We start from the raw sequence: 13,285 nt of genomic DNA, 5'->3' as shown, positions 1-13,285 counted from the left end.
ATCGATGACTTAGCTTTAAGTGATTTCATGGAAAAATAATTCTATGTACTGTCATTGCCATTTATTGATGTCTGTGATTGTTTTAAAATAAAAGTTACAAAATACCTTAGAGATTATACTTTAAATTTAAAATGCATTAGGAAATACTGTCATGGTTTGGGGTTTGTTGCAAGGAGAAATAATATAATACAGGACACATATTTGATAAGATTATTTATAATAGTCACCCAATGAATCATATACAAGAGTGTGGGAAGTCTGTCCACACACTAAAGCCCAAAGAATCCAGTTGAGGGCCTGAAGCCCATGATAATGTCTTGAACGAGTTCAGCTGAAGACCTAGAGCTCATGACAATGCCTCCCAGGAGTCCAATTGGAGGCCTAGATCCCGTAACAATGTCTCATGCAGGTCTGCCTCACAGATCTGCACTGGGAAGGCCCAAAGGTCAGTGGTGGAATCTAGAAAGTCTGTGCCAGCGAGATGAATGATCTGTGCTAGCAGGCTAAGGGATCTACACTGGAGCCAGGAAGCGATGCTCAAAATAAGAACCAAAGCTCCCCTCAAAAGTACCAGAGCCATCCTCAGCCACAGTGAGTCCTGAGCTCCTCTGATGATCAGGATAGCCGAGTTCCCATCAGGAAAGCCAATTCAACAGGCTTCGCCAGGAGACTGAGCTGTGCACCATCTTCCCCTCCAGAGCCAGGAAGCAATGATCAGAATGAGGACCAGAGCTCCCCCAAAATGAACCAAAGCCATTCTCAGCAACAACAAGGTCCCGAGCTCCTCGGACAATAGGAACTGCCGAGTTCATCAGGAGAGCTAGCATGATGAGCTCCTCCAGGAAAACCAACAGCTCCTTACAGCTTCTCAACAGCTTCCAACAGGCTCCCAACAGCTTCTACCAGCTCCCAACAGCCTACCCTTCTTCTTCAGGTCTGCCTCTTATGTTGCTGGCAGCGATCCTCAGGGGGGCCTCCCACACCCAGCACCACACTTACTCAGTTCAGCTGGGTGTTATAAGTTGACCACCAGTTGTCAGTCTACTATAAATACTAAGTTAACTAAATCCCCTCAATAAAGAGAACTATCATAGCCTGAGAAGGCATTGCATGTTAAAGCAAGAGCTGGCAAAGTAACTGTTCTGAGAACAATGCACTCAGTCATGCATCCCGGAAAAGGGACAAGGCTGCTCCCTAAGTCAGCATCCAAGTTAACGGGTAAGAACCACATGCTCTCCGTGGACTGAAAATGTGCAAAAACACAAGATGAGACAAAAGGGCAAATATGCACTTGTTCTAAATAAAAGGCATCCATTTTGTGGTGATTTAGAAGGCAAGGTGATGCTAAGCATCATGAACAGACGACCCCTCTCTTTAGACTAGGCTGTATCCTCCATTTTATACAGCATGGGTGTAAAAAGATGGTACCACTACAGTACAATCGCCACAGTCATGCCAATTAATTTATTATTTTTATTATATGACATTCTATATTATTATTTTTATTCACATAATGCATAAAAATAGTTCAATGAAGTATTTTTTACCCACTTCAAGCCAGTGGTAATTTTCAATTATATTTTAAGAAATGGCCAAAAGCAGTGAAAGCTCTTTTTATACTTTAATATTTACCTATAAACCTTCTATTTTAAAGTAGCTGACATAGTCATGTTTCCCAGCTATTGCAATGGTTATGAAATTATTTCAAAAGGCATAGGAGATACAGAACATGTTCTTTTCTTTTCAGTGTTATTCTTAAATGAAATGCTATGGAGTGAAGCATTTTTATCTTTTTAGCTAGTCTAAAATTATCTCACCCCTGGGGTCTATAGATATAAAGTACTTTTGTTTGTAGGTTTTGGGAAAAGAGTAAATAAAAGTTCAGGATTACATTTTTGTTCATTTTTTATTAATATAAGCAAGTAAAAATGGACTTAGAAAACCCCACCTGAATATGGTATGTAATAAGCTAGAATACATCAAGTTCTTTTCAAAGCACTTACTTTTTCCTCTTATTTTTAACCCCATTTGATTTTGTGGATGAATATTAAAACCTTCTCATCCAAGAATGTTTTCTATCACATCTGCACCTGCAGACATTTCATTGATTCAGGAAGGAGGTGAAGAGATATGTCCAAAATGTTCAAGGATGTGTTCCATGGGATCCCCTGAACTGTCCAAGTGCAATGAGCCGTGAAATGTTTGAAGCTCCTGTCTCTGAGTAATGTGGAAATCCCAGTTATTTCCAGCTGAGAAGATTATGTACTTGTTGCTACCAAAAAACCATACGCACCACCCTGACCTGGATGAGTGATCACCTACAGCTGAGCTTGCTGGCTCACGTGAAGGGCAGGATGAAGTTGATGAAAGAAGGAGAGATCGTCCATAAATATACATTAGGGTGAAAGGCAAGAGAAGGAAGCAAAATCTCCAGCAGACATCATGTGCAAAGGAGCATCCCAGGCACAGCCAGATGTTCTTTTTGGTAGAACAGTGCTTGCCAGAGGCTAGGAGTCTGGAGAAACCAGGAGATATTGGCCAGAGGGTAAGAAGTGCAATTATAAGATGGACAAGTTCCTAGGACCTTAAAGTACAAGATGGGTGGTGGTGGGTGTGCTAACTTACTTGATCATATAATCATTACCCCATTTTATCAAATTGTTTAGCTTAAATATATACAATCTTTATGAATAAGTTAAATACTTTAAAGTAAAGAAAAACAGTCTGCATTCTTTTATTTGTTTGCTTAGTTTCTGGTCATCCTCCCTCTGTGTCACAGGATATTGGGATTTATCAAAGGGAAGACACAGAGCAGTAATATGTTTCCTCTGTTTCTCTGTCTCCCAGAAATGGATGCTTCCTAGTAATTCCTCAAGAAGCTGTTGTGAAACCCTATGCATGGTATAAAATTAGAGGTCGCCTTACATGCCACACAGACAAAGCACACTTGTGCACACAGCTCTCTCCAGCTGCTCTGATTGAACGTGATCTTAAGAGATGCATATTGAGAAAGGGGAGCCCTAGAAAGCTTTCAAACCCCAAGAGCTTATGACAAGCTCAAGAGGAAACCTCCAGTTCCATCTCAGGTTTCCAAACGAAACATCCAATTGAGTACAGAAAAACTGGTTTCTCACGTGCTGCAGGACACAGAGGACTCGGGTCTGATGTCCCCTTTCTGGGTCCTGGAGCATAGCCAACGCTAGGGCATTTACCTCTTGTGAATAAGGACGCGGGTTCCATCCCCAGGAGACAAAGCATAAAAATGAACATAAAATCCGTTTTCTAATGGCACAGTGCTGTTCATAGCTATAAATCTCGACCTTGTTACATTATATATCATGGCCACAGCTGTTACGACTGATCCCATAAAGCAAAAGAAAACAGACATTTTATAGGTTAAAAAAGAGACTGTTAGGAACAACTCCAAATCACTGACAGTCATGTTTATTAATTTTCATAAAAGGAAATCAAATAGCTTTTAAAATGCTTTTAACTAATTAAATAGAAAGGCTTCTCTGAAATGCCATTTATTATTACAGCAAGAGTTGCTGTTGTAGCAGTTTAAAAAACTGCATTTTTCAATGCCCACAGATCTGCCAGAAGATGACAAGTAGAGAATTTGTTTTCCACTGTAAGGGGGCAGGTGGGAGAGAATTACATATTTAATTGTATAAATTATCAGTATACAAATAAGAGTGCAAAATTATAACATATGGTAACAATGCCTTAAACTATCAAGATCCCATCACCATTTAGCAATCAGCAAAATGGACTTGCTACATCCAGTTTGCCTGGCAGTGTTCCTTTCCCTGCTGGTAGTGGCAAAGTGACTGTTGATCCCAGCTGTGGAGGCTGGGTGGGGCTGGGTGTCTCTTAGTGATACTCAAGGACAATGATAAGGAGGAGACAGCAGCTGCCAGGTCCACATCCTGAAAGGGCAGCTTGCTCTTCTTCACCTACCCCCAAAGAATGTGAAAGGTCATCTGCCCTTGATGCAGAGGGACACCCACCTGCCAGACCAGGTGTTCCTTGGCCCCCGGGGTCGCAGACAGGCAGACGCTCAGCACTATGGTGTGGGATGAGGAGGTGAGGATGCTGGCGATGATGGCGTCTCGCATGTTGAAGGGCAGCATGGTGTACACCACGAAGATGATGAAGAGGAAGAATGACACCTGCAGTGGGAAGAAGAGCATTAGAGTCACAGAGTCATCAGGGGCGCATGCTCACGGAGGAAATAACGAGACACAACAGGACAGCATGCTGAGACACACCCAGTTGGTTATAACAGAGAACCGATCGCTTTTGTGATGGAGAAAAACAGTGCTGTGGAAAAGTGCAGGACGTTTAGTTTCGCTTTCCAAACCATTGCAAACATTATACGGAAAACTGAGCCGTGAGGGATGTAGATGCACAGCTGGTCTTAAACCATCAGTGTTTGGTTTCTGTGCTTTAGAGTTAGTAAGGCAGGTGCCCAGAGCATGAATGTAGATGCTTCAAAAAGAGAAGAGCTGGAAAGAGTGTGGTACTTATCACAGATGAGGCTGAATATAGAGTAACTACACAATCCAGTAATTCCACTCCTGTGCATGTATCCCACCTGAAACAGGTACTCAAATAAACTCTTGTACATACATGTTCGTACAACCCTGCAGCAGAGCAAACAGGTAGATATACAAATGTTCACAGGGGGATGAATGGATAAACGGTATCTGGCATATTCATTCAATGGAATACTCTTCAGGCACACAACGGAATATGCTACTGATCCATGCTACAGTGTGAATGAACCTCAAAAACATTATACTGAGTAATTGAAGGTTGGGCAGAAGACCTGTGCTTATAGGATCCCATTCATATGAAATACACCCAATAAGTAAATTCAGAGAGACAGACAACAGGCTGGCTGCTGCCAGGGTCTGGGGTTGCTTGGGTGAGCAAGGAATAGAGAGTACTCGATTAATTAGTACAGTTTATTTGCGGGTGATGAGAAAGGTTTGAGCCAGAGAGGGGATCTGGCTGCACAATATCAGATGCCACTGAATTCTTCACTTTAAAATGGCTAATTATACCACATGAATTTTATCTCAGTAAAAACAACTGGCATGGAACTACTTAGAGAAACGTTTGGAGTGGAAAAGTAAATGTTCAGTATTAACAAAATGGGTATTTTCATTACCAAAGCAGCAGAGACGGGAGCACATCAAAAGGAATCAAAAGGAGATCTGCCCAGCAGGCACGGGACTGAGGTAAGAGGGGAAGTGGCACCGGGCAAGCTTTGTCACGCAGCTCTTCACTCCAGGGCAGAAGCGAAAGGAAGGAAGGTGACTCCCCACTGTCACAGCCCCGTGCTGCTCAGAGGGGACCCTGAAGCCCAGAGTAGCTGGCAGGACGCAGTCCTGGCACAAGTGGAGGTGTGAGTTCCTGAGCATGGCTTGGCGCCAGGCGGAGCTCCAGACAGATTTATAAAGAGCGCCACCAGAGGACACCAGCGTTCGTCCCCTGTGCCCATGCTCAGAGGATACATCTATCACCACAAAGCAATGGTCCGTTGCCATGTCACAACTCCAGGGTAGTGTCCTATAAACTCATAAGTACTTGTATAACTGTCACCAACAAGCACAAGGGAGATGGAGCAGTCACAGCCCCAAAGTAAACTTGGATGCTACAACACGCACAAACATGTATGAGCTCCTGCGGAGGCAGCAGGTTCTGGCTGTGGAGTCTGGATGACAGGATCCTGCTTCTCAGGGACTTCATAAGCCAGTGGACAAGGCCATGCGTGCCCGCTGCTGTCACCTTACAGTTTCCCTATGCCAAGAGAAGGCCAGCCCTCCCACAGCCGCATCTGAGGAGACCAGGAGGTGCCTCCACACCATCTTCTCTCTTTGGGGCAACTTCCACCACTTCAGAATGGGGGCCAAGAAGAAAGGTACTGCGCATGGGCGGAGCGACCAGAAATCCTCCACAGCAAGCTGGGGTTCGTGTGGACCATCTGTCTCCAGACCCCATCTCCTCCCCTTCGATCTATATTTACGAGGGCTCTCCAGCCAAGAACTGTGGGTGAACTCATTACCATAGCAATATTTTTTTCTGGCAAATATTTTCCTTTCACCTCTTCAAAATAAAAGACTATGACGATGTTTGGGCATAAAGCATTGTCATGTGTGTATTCGACTTGTTCCCTTCTGCGTATGAAATGTGAATCCAAGGTCTCTCCCTCTCCCACAAAAAAAAATCTTAGATGGTTTCTATATCAAGACGCAGAGTGGAGATGGAAGAGCCCAGCTCTGCCTTTGAGGGGTTTTCATGCGGTGGGCGGTGATCCCCACAGGCAGGAGGGAGCACCGCCCTCACACGTCTTCCCAGGCAAGAATGCGCAGAAAGACTTCTTGGAACCAATAATCATATTTCTAAACCACTAATAAGCAGGGAGGGAATTCCCTGAGTGCTTCTTGCTTGGGCCCTTCCCAGCTTGTCACATAGCCCTGGAAGAACTGCTGAGATGTAGGAAAGGATTCATTAGGAGGGAACAAAACAACGGCTGCGTATCCTCAGCTTACCCAGAAAATTAAATTTACTTTAGAATACTGTGCATCACATTAGAGGAAATACTTCCAATTAAGATACTGTTGTTTCTACCCATGGCATAGATGGGAAGAGCTACGTGCTACAAGAGGATTTGGTCTTGATAGTAGCACTATAATGGGCTGCAAGCTCAGCCCATTTTGCAGATGACTTCACTGGCCCAGATGCATGGGAAACTTGACCAACAACTTATGGCCAGTGTCAGAGCCTACAGTGAGCTCTGGGATCTAAGTCTTCTAGCTCTTCTTGGTAAAACGCTCGCAGTTTTTCCCTCCTCTTGTAGACACAAATCTGATTCACTCAGAAAACAACCAACACTTTAAAACGAAAGTATAATAAGGCATGAGTGCACACTAATCATTTCTGAGAGGGACAACAGGCACTTTTCTCTCTTGCTAAAATAACCATGTCCAGCACCCAGCATTGTGGCCTGAGGTGCTGAATTATGTCTATGCAAGGTCATTTCATTCTTTATTAGTCATTTAAACATTGCTAATATTCCAAAGGCACATTCTCCTTCTTTCATTCCTACACATATAACTTCTAGAGTGTGTTTACCAGAATAGATAATAATCTGTAGCAAACACTTATCAAAATCATGAGTTAGAGGAAGCACTTACTAAGAAATAAAAACTAAGAGTGGAAGCAGAAACTTTGTATTTTAAATGTTGACTATCAGCACAGATTGAATTACATAGGGTGGCTTCACGTTTGCATTGGTGACAGTTGAGGTGGGATAACTCTTTGTCCTGTGAATTACAGGGCATTGAGCTGCAGCCCTGGCTTCCATTCTTGAGATGTGAGCAGCAGCCCCCAAAGGTGTGACAACTGAAAGCGTCTGCAGACATTATCAAAATCCTGTCAGGAGCATGGTCACCCTGGTGAGAACTGCTGAGCTACAGGACAGGTTTCTTTTAGGAATGAGAAAAATTGTTGCATAGCCATAGTCTACTGAGAAAAATAAATTTACTTTGGAATCTCCAGTATCCTCTAAAATTAAGGGAAATATTCTTAATTAATATATGTTTATACACAACATTTGTCTCAAAATCATATCCATAGTGTTATGGTTTCTACGTAGATGTCCCCACAAAGCCTCATGCGCTCATAGGTGGGACTTAGGGAGGTGACTGGATCATGGGTGTGTGACATTGGATAAGTCTACTGATGAGTGTATAGCTAAATGTGATCTTGGGAGGTGGAGCATGGTCAGAGGAGATGGCCACTGGGGTTATGGCTGGGATCTATCTCCCTCCTCCTTCCTTGATCTCTCTCTGCTTTCTATTTCCATGCCATGAGCAGCTCCCCTCTGCCATGACACCCTGCCTTGAAGCCAGCTGATGTGGACTAAAACCTCTACAAACTGTGAGCCAAAATAAAGCTTTCTTCCTTTAACTTGTGGGTGTCAAGTATTTTGCTCCAGTGATGAGAAAAGTAACTAACACATACAGTAAATGGGCATTTTCCAGTACCAGCATTGACACCCTATCACCAAAAAATACCTCTCTTTCACAATTGCACATTTTTCTTATAATGCAAACATTTTTAGCATTTTTTGAAGTTATCATAACTTTCAAACAGCCTAGTCTCGGGCAGCTTCAAGATTCTAAAATTCTAACATCCTTTCCGTTAATATAAATTTTTGCAAATGTTTAGTGCTTTGAAATGGAAGCACATGGCAGCCTTATCCACAATACTCAGATGGACAGTAGACCTGCAGTTTCCTGAATTCAATAGTTCTTCAGAAGTAATCACTTGTAGACAGAAAAATGAATTTTCTAAAGGTTAATTAAGCAAATTGCATTACATCAAGTTCAGAGTTTCAGTGGCAGCATTTCAGAAATTGAGCTATTGGTACCTGAGCAGTATCTGCAGTCAGGACTTAGATGAGGAAAATCAACTTCATCTCAAGTCCCATGGGGCAAATGTCCTTCACAATTTAGTAATCTCAGAAAGACCTAATTTTAAGCCTGCTCTCCAACACAACTTCAAATAGGGCCATATGTGAAACTAAAATGGATGTGACACATCTGAGGAATGTGTAGGCAAAAGGTTCCACCAAACCTAATGCAATTTCTAGGTTTTCCATGTCACCATGGAGACATGGATTCCCCTCATCTGGACTTCTCCATCCAAAGCTTGAGAGGAGGAGTCACTGATCAGACCGCTAGATGCTGCCTAGGTTCTCCAGGATAATGTAACATTAGAAGCGACAGTATTTGTTCCAGCAAAGCAGCCTCCAGCGTGTCACCTGGTTCCAGTCCCGTGTCTGCTTTGGAAAGACACGTACATCTTCCCTCTGATCTCCTACAGAACCTCCAGTTCCACAAACTCCTAACCAAGACTTTCTTTTGTGCTTCTATATTTGTTCATCTTGCAGGATAATGCATTTCTATCCATGATGGCCCATCTTGCAACCACCTGGATGCAAACCATTGAAAATTCACCTTGGTAGGGCTCTCCTTCACATCTGTGCTCAGAAACTGTCTTCTGACTTTGAACTTGAGCATACTTTGTTCCTGTCCACACTTTCTCCCACAAACTGGTTCTCTGTCTTTGCATTTCAGAAGAAATATGTTCTATGATCTGTCTGCCTCTTCTTTCTGTCCCTCAACTGGAGGAAAGCAGAGTGTAATTTTCTCTGTTTGTGTCCACTCCACTCCTTTCTCCATGTCCTAAGTAATTATCAGGATTCTTCTGGCCACAGGATACAGGTTTCCTTCAGCATGTTCCTTTCAGTGCACTGAGATCCACGGTACGCTCTGACAAGTGCAGTACGATGAGCAGGAATGGTCTGTCCTTTCCAAGTACAAACCAAAAACTACTGCATATTTTGCACGTCCTCGTTCTTCCCTGGCGATCACTGGATCGTGGTATTGGAGCTTCTCCAGGATGGGTCTCCAGTGAGGAGCAGAATACCTCATTCACATTAGTGACCAATGAGCTCTTACAGTGTTCATCCCGAGTCCCTAAACGTACCTCATGTGGTTCTAGTCCTGACTGATACCTAGGTCTCCTCCATTCATAGTGTCCCTGTCTCTGTCTGTCTGTCTGTCTCTCTCTCCATATATATATATATATGTTTGTTTGATCACTTAAGTACACATTGCGGCAATCTTTCCAAGTCTATAGACATGAATGCCCTACTTTTCCCAGGTAGTAAAGTATTCCATAGTGAAGGGTGCACTATAACTGATAGTCAGCATTTCCTTCATGCTGACGGCTCTTGGCAGGACAGGTGCCTGTTTGCTGACTGCTACTACTCTCTCTCTCACCTCCCTCATGCCAACATTCTCCTTTCTCTAATGCACCCAACATACTACTACCAGATTCCTATTTCTGAACGTACAGGTCCTATACTCTTTTCCTTGGGTGACAATCTATTCTGGTTAAACCAGAGAACACTCCATGAAATGAAAAAAAAAATCCATTCCTTCCAGACCTCCTAGATCTCTTTTCTGGCCTTACTTATTCATTGTGTTTATATTTCCCATTTTTAATATTAATACTCTTCACAACACTGGTTAAAGATGCTTTAAGAGCAAGGGCTATATTTTCTCAAAACCAAGACCTCAACTCCTAGGACAGGACCTGGCACATAGCAGACACTCCATGCATATTTGCTGCCTGCATGTAAAAGTCTATTCTACATCCTGACATAACCTGAGGCACATCCACAATATTAGTATCTACTCACTAAATGCATCTCTAGGAACATTCTCCCATCTCAATTAATCCTACTGGCCTCACCACTTGCTGTAAGCATGTTGATTTTTGAGTTAGCACTTCTCTGCTTAATGGGCCAATTACATTGAAAACTAAACTGGAGAGACATGGTCAGATGCCTGTGGCCAGCAGCAGCAAATCCTGGGCAGAAGAAGAGGGAACAGTTTCTCTTCTGCAGGAAACATGGACCATGCCGCACAGCACTTCCTCCTCACTCCATGTCTAGCAGCTCTGAGAGCTAGAGGAAAAGTCTCTTCCAGGGCTGAAGGCATGAGAGCGGTCTTAGTCTGCAGAAGGAAGGGAAGACACCACTGAGACTCCCCAGGCTGCTGCTGTGCCATGAAAGTGCTGGAGCTCAACACAGAAGAGCTTCCCTCTGCACATCCCAACCCACTCTGCCCACCCAGCACAGCAGCTGGAAAGGAACAGACTTACTCTGTCCTGTGCCTTTTTTCCCAGCAACACAAGCCCTTCCAGGGAGGCCACTTTGGAAGAGGTGGAGATAATGAAAACTCAACAGTCATGAAGGAAAGGGAACGTTGTCCCTATTTTCTCATAAAGAAGCCTCTTTTGCAGAGAAGAGCTCCTCTTTTTTCTTTTCTCTTTTTTTTTCTTTTTTTTTTTTTTTTGGAAGGTGGGTGGTGCTCTTGTGTTCACATCCAGCAAGGGTATCTGTCCATGATGGAAAGTCTCATGGCCCTCATGACACGGTGAGCTACAGATTTATAAATGCAAGATCAGAACTGTGCTATCAAATTAATGGACAGAAGGGTCCACTGGATGCACTCTTCAGGGGCTGGGGGTACCTAGGTTTGTAGGACTACAAGCTTCAGTGATTTTGTGGCTTTTTCAGGAGCAAATGCCAAGTGTATCAGTTTCCTGTATCCATCATAACAAAGTACCACACGCTGAGTGACTTAAAAGACCAATCACAAAAGTTACTCTGTCACTATTCAAAATCAAAGTATCCTGAGATTGCTGTCAGGGAGCTCTTGCCTGCTGCTCTCCTAGCACTCTCTGGGAGCTTCCTGTGGTGCTGGGCCTCCACTGGAGGGCAGAGGCGTCCCTCCAGTCTCTTCCAGAATCCTTAAGAAGCCTTGTCCCTGGGCAGATGTGTTCCTTCACGTGGTACCCTCTTCTTCATGTGTCTCCATCCAAATTCCCGTTTTGTAAGGACATCAGCCACTGGATCTGGTCACTCTACATCCACTATAACTATCCTTTTTTAACTTTATTACATGTGGAATAAACGTACTTTTCAATAAGGTCAAGTTCAGGGGTACTGAGGATTAGGATATTTGGAGGACACAAGTCAAGCCATAACATCATGTGTAAGCTGTAGACCACAGCAGAATTTAGATCTCAAGTATTCTCTGTTCACTTTACATAATGTGACCCAATTCCACATCAGAGATTAAAATAAATGTCCACAATATCAAGATTATTTGCCTCTCAGATATCCAAGATAACATGGTAGATTTTGATTATCGTTTTACTTTGACAGATAGTTACCACGGACATGGACAAGAACTAAGGAACAGCTTAAGCAAAGTAGTGTAGACACAGACATGGTGCTGAGTTGACTACACAGGTCAGAGGCCTCACTGTCCTGCCCACTCCCAGGTCTCAGGCCTCTGGTCGAAGCCTGTGGACTTTCAGAGTTCAATATATGTCAGAATTCAGTGACAAGAAAAAAGTTCCAGAACACGCCCAGAATAGCCTAAAAGATGAAGCTTTTGGCTTTTTCTTCCAAAGAGTCCCTCAGATCTAATATGCTAATGAAGCTTTTCTGTTCATCTCATTCTCCTCTAGAATATATAAATATGTATAATCAGCAAGATAATCAGGATCCGCTATGTAAATCAGTGGTTCTGTGGAGAAATGCACCATCAGACAGAGATTTTCTATTTTTGTTATGTTAATAACGTTAAGGGAAATAACATCTCAGTGTACATAATGTAAGTATTTTATAACCAAAAGCAGAGCTCCCCAAATCATTTCTCTTTCCAACAGAACTCAGATATCTGGAATGCCGTAATACTATACTTTAATAGTATTTGAAGTTTTAAAGACATGGATTTTCCTAAAAATCATAGTCATTATTGACAGACATCCAGAAAAGCCTCAAAAATGGTGCTGGCCAGGACACACACTTCTTTATTTTTCTTCAGACCCAGCGATAAACTTCCTACTCCCTTTTGCACACGCACCAAGTAATGCCCAATCCCCTCGAGATACGAGATACGACACAATGCCTGCTCATGTTAACTCCACCTCTAGTCCAGTCTAATAAAACCCGTTCCCCAGCTCCCTCCTCCGAGGGTCCTTACAACCTCTTGCAACCCTCCTACATGGGCAATAAAGGCTTGTTTTATCTACCTCTGTCTCTTGCTCTATCTGGTGCTAAACCTAACAATTATACTATCCTTATTATAGTATTAGGATATGGTTTTTATATCATTGTATTTTATCATTGGAGAATATAAGTAGAAAAGCAAAAAAATAATTACTACAACTTGCACAAAAAGGTAGAGTTCTTTAGATACTTCTCTAAAGAAGATACAGAAATAGTAAACAAACTTACAGAAAACATGTTCAATATCACTAATGATTAGGGAAATGCAAATTAAAACCATGATGAAATATCCCCTCAACACTGTCAGTATGGCTATTATCAAAAGACAAAGGATGGAAAATGTTGGCCAGGATGTGGGCATAAAGGAATCCCTGCCTGCACACCATTAGTGGGAATGTAGAACAGTACAGCCATCATGAAAAGTTGTAGAACGATTACTTTCAAACAGCGTTACCAAATAATTATCCTGCGATCCCACATCCGGGTATGTAGACTTGAACTCAGTGCTGAAGACACATCAGCCCTCCCTCATTCACAACAGCAAACACTTGGACTTAACCTAAACATCTTTCTCTTTCAGGGGATGAGTGAGCGAAGAACACGTGGTGCACATTGTGG

The 13,285-nt window shown here is 42.9% G+C and overlaps 1 protein-coding gene across 1 annotated transcript in view; it reads right to left on the bottom strand.

The window, feature by feature from the left end:
• Positions 1-13,285, bottom strand: part of Adcy2 (adenylate cyclase 2 (brain)) — a gene marked incomplete at its 5' end in the record, with an annotated part of 386,357 nt that overhangs the window by 271,537 nt on the left and 101,535 nt on the right. Inside the window, one exon of the mRNA XM_005407072.2 lies at positions 4,011-4,172. Within this exon, the coding sequence (XP_005407129.2) occupies positions 4,011-4,172 (162 nt within the window). The remainder of the gene's footprint in view (positions 1-4,010; positions 4,173-13,285) is intronic.

Source organism: Chinchilla lanigera, unplaced genomic scaffold, assembly GCF_000276665.1.
Source record: "Chinchilla lanigera isolate Chin_1 unplaced genomic scaffold, ChiLan1.0 scaffold00103, whole genome shotgun sequence".
Lineage (NCBI taxonomy): Eukaryota > Metazoa > Chordata > Mammalia > Rodentia > Chinchillidae > Chinchilla > Chinchilla lanigera.
The sequence above is the reverse complement of the archived record's forward strand: the minus strand, read 5'-3'. Positions and strand labels throughout refer to the sequence as shown.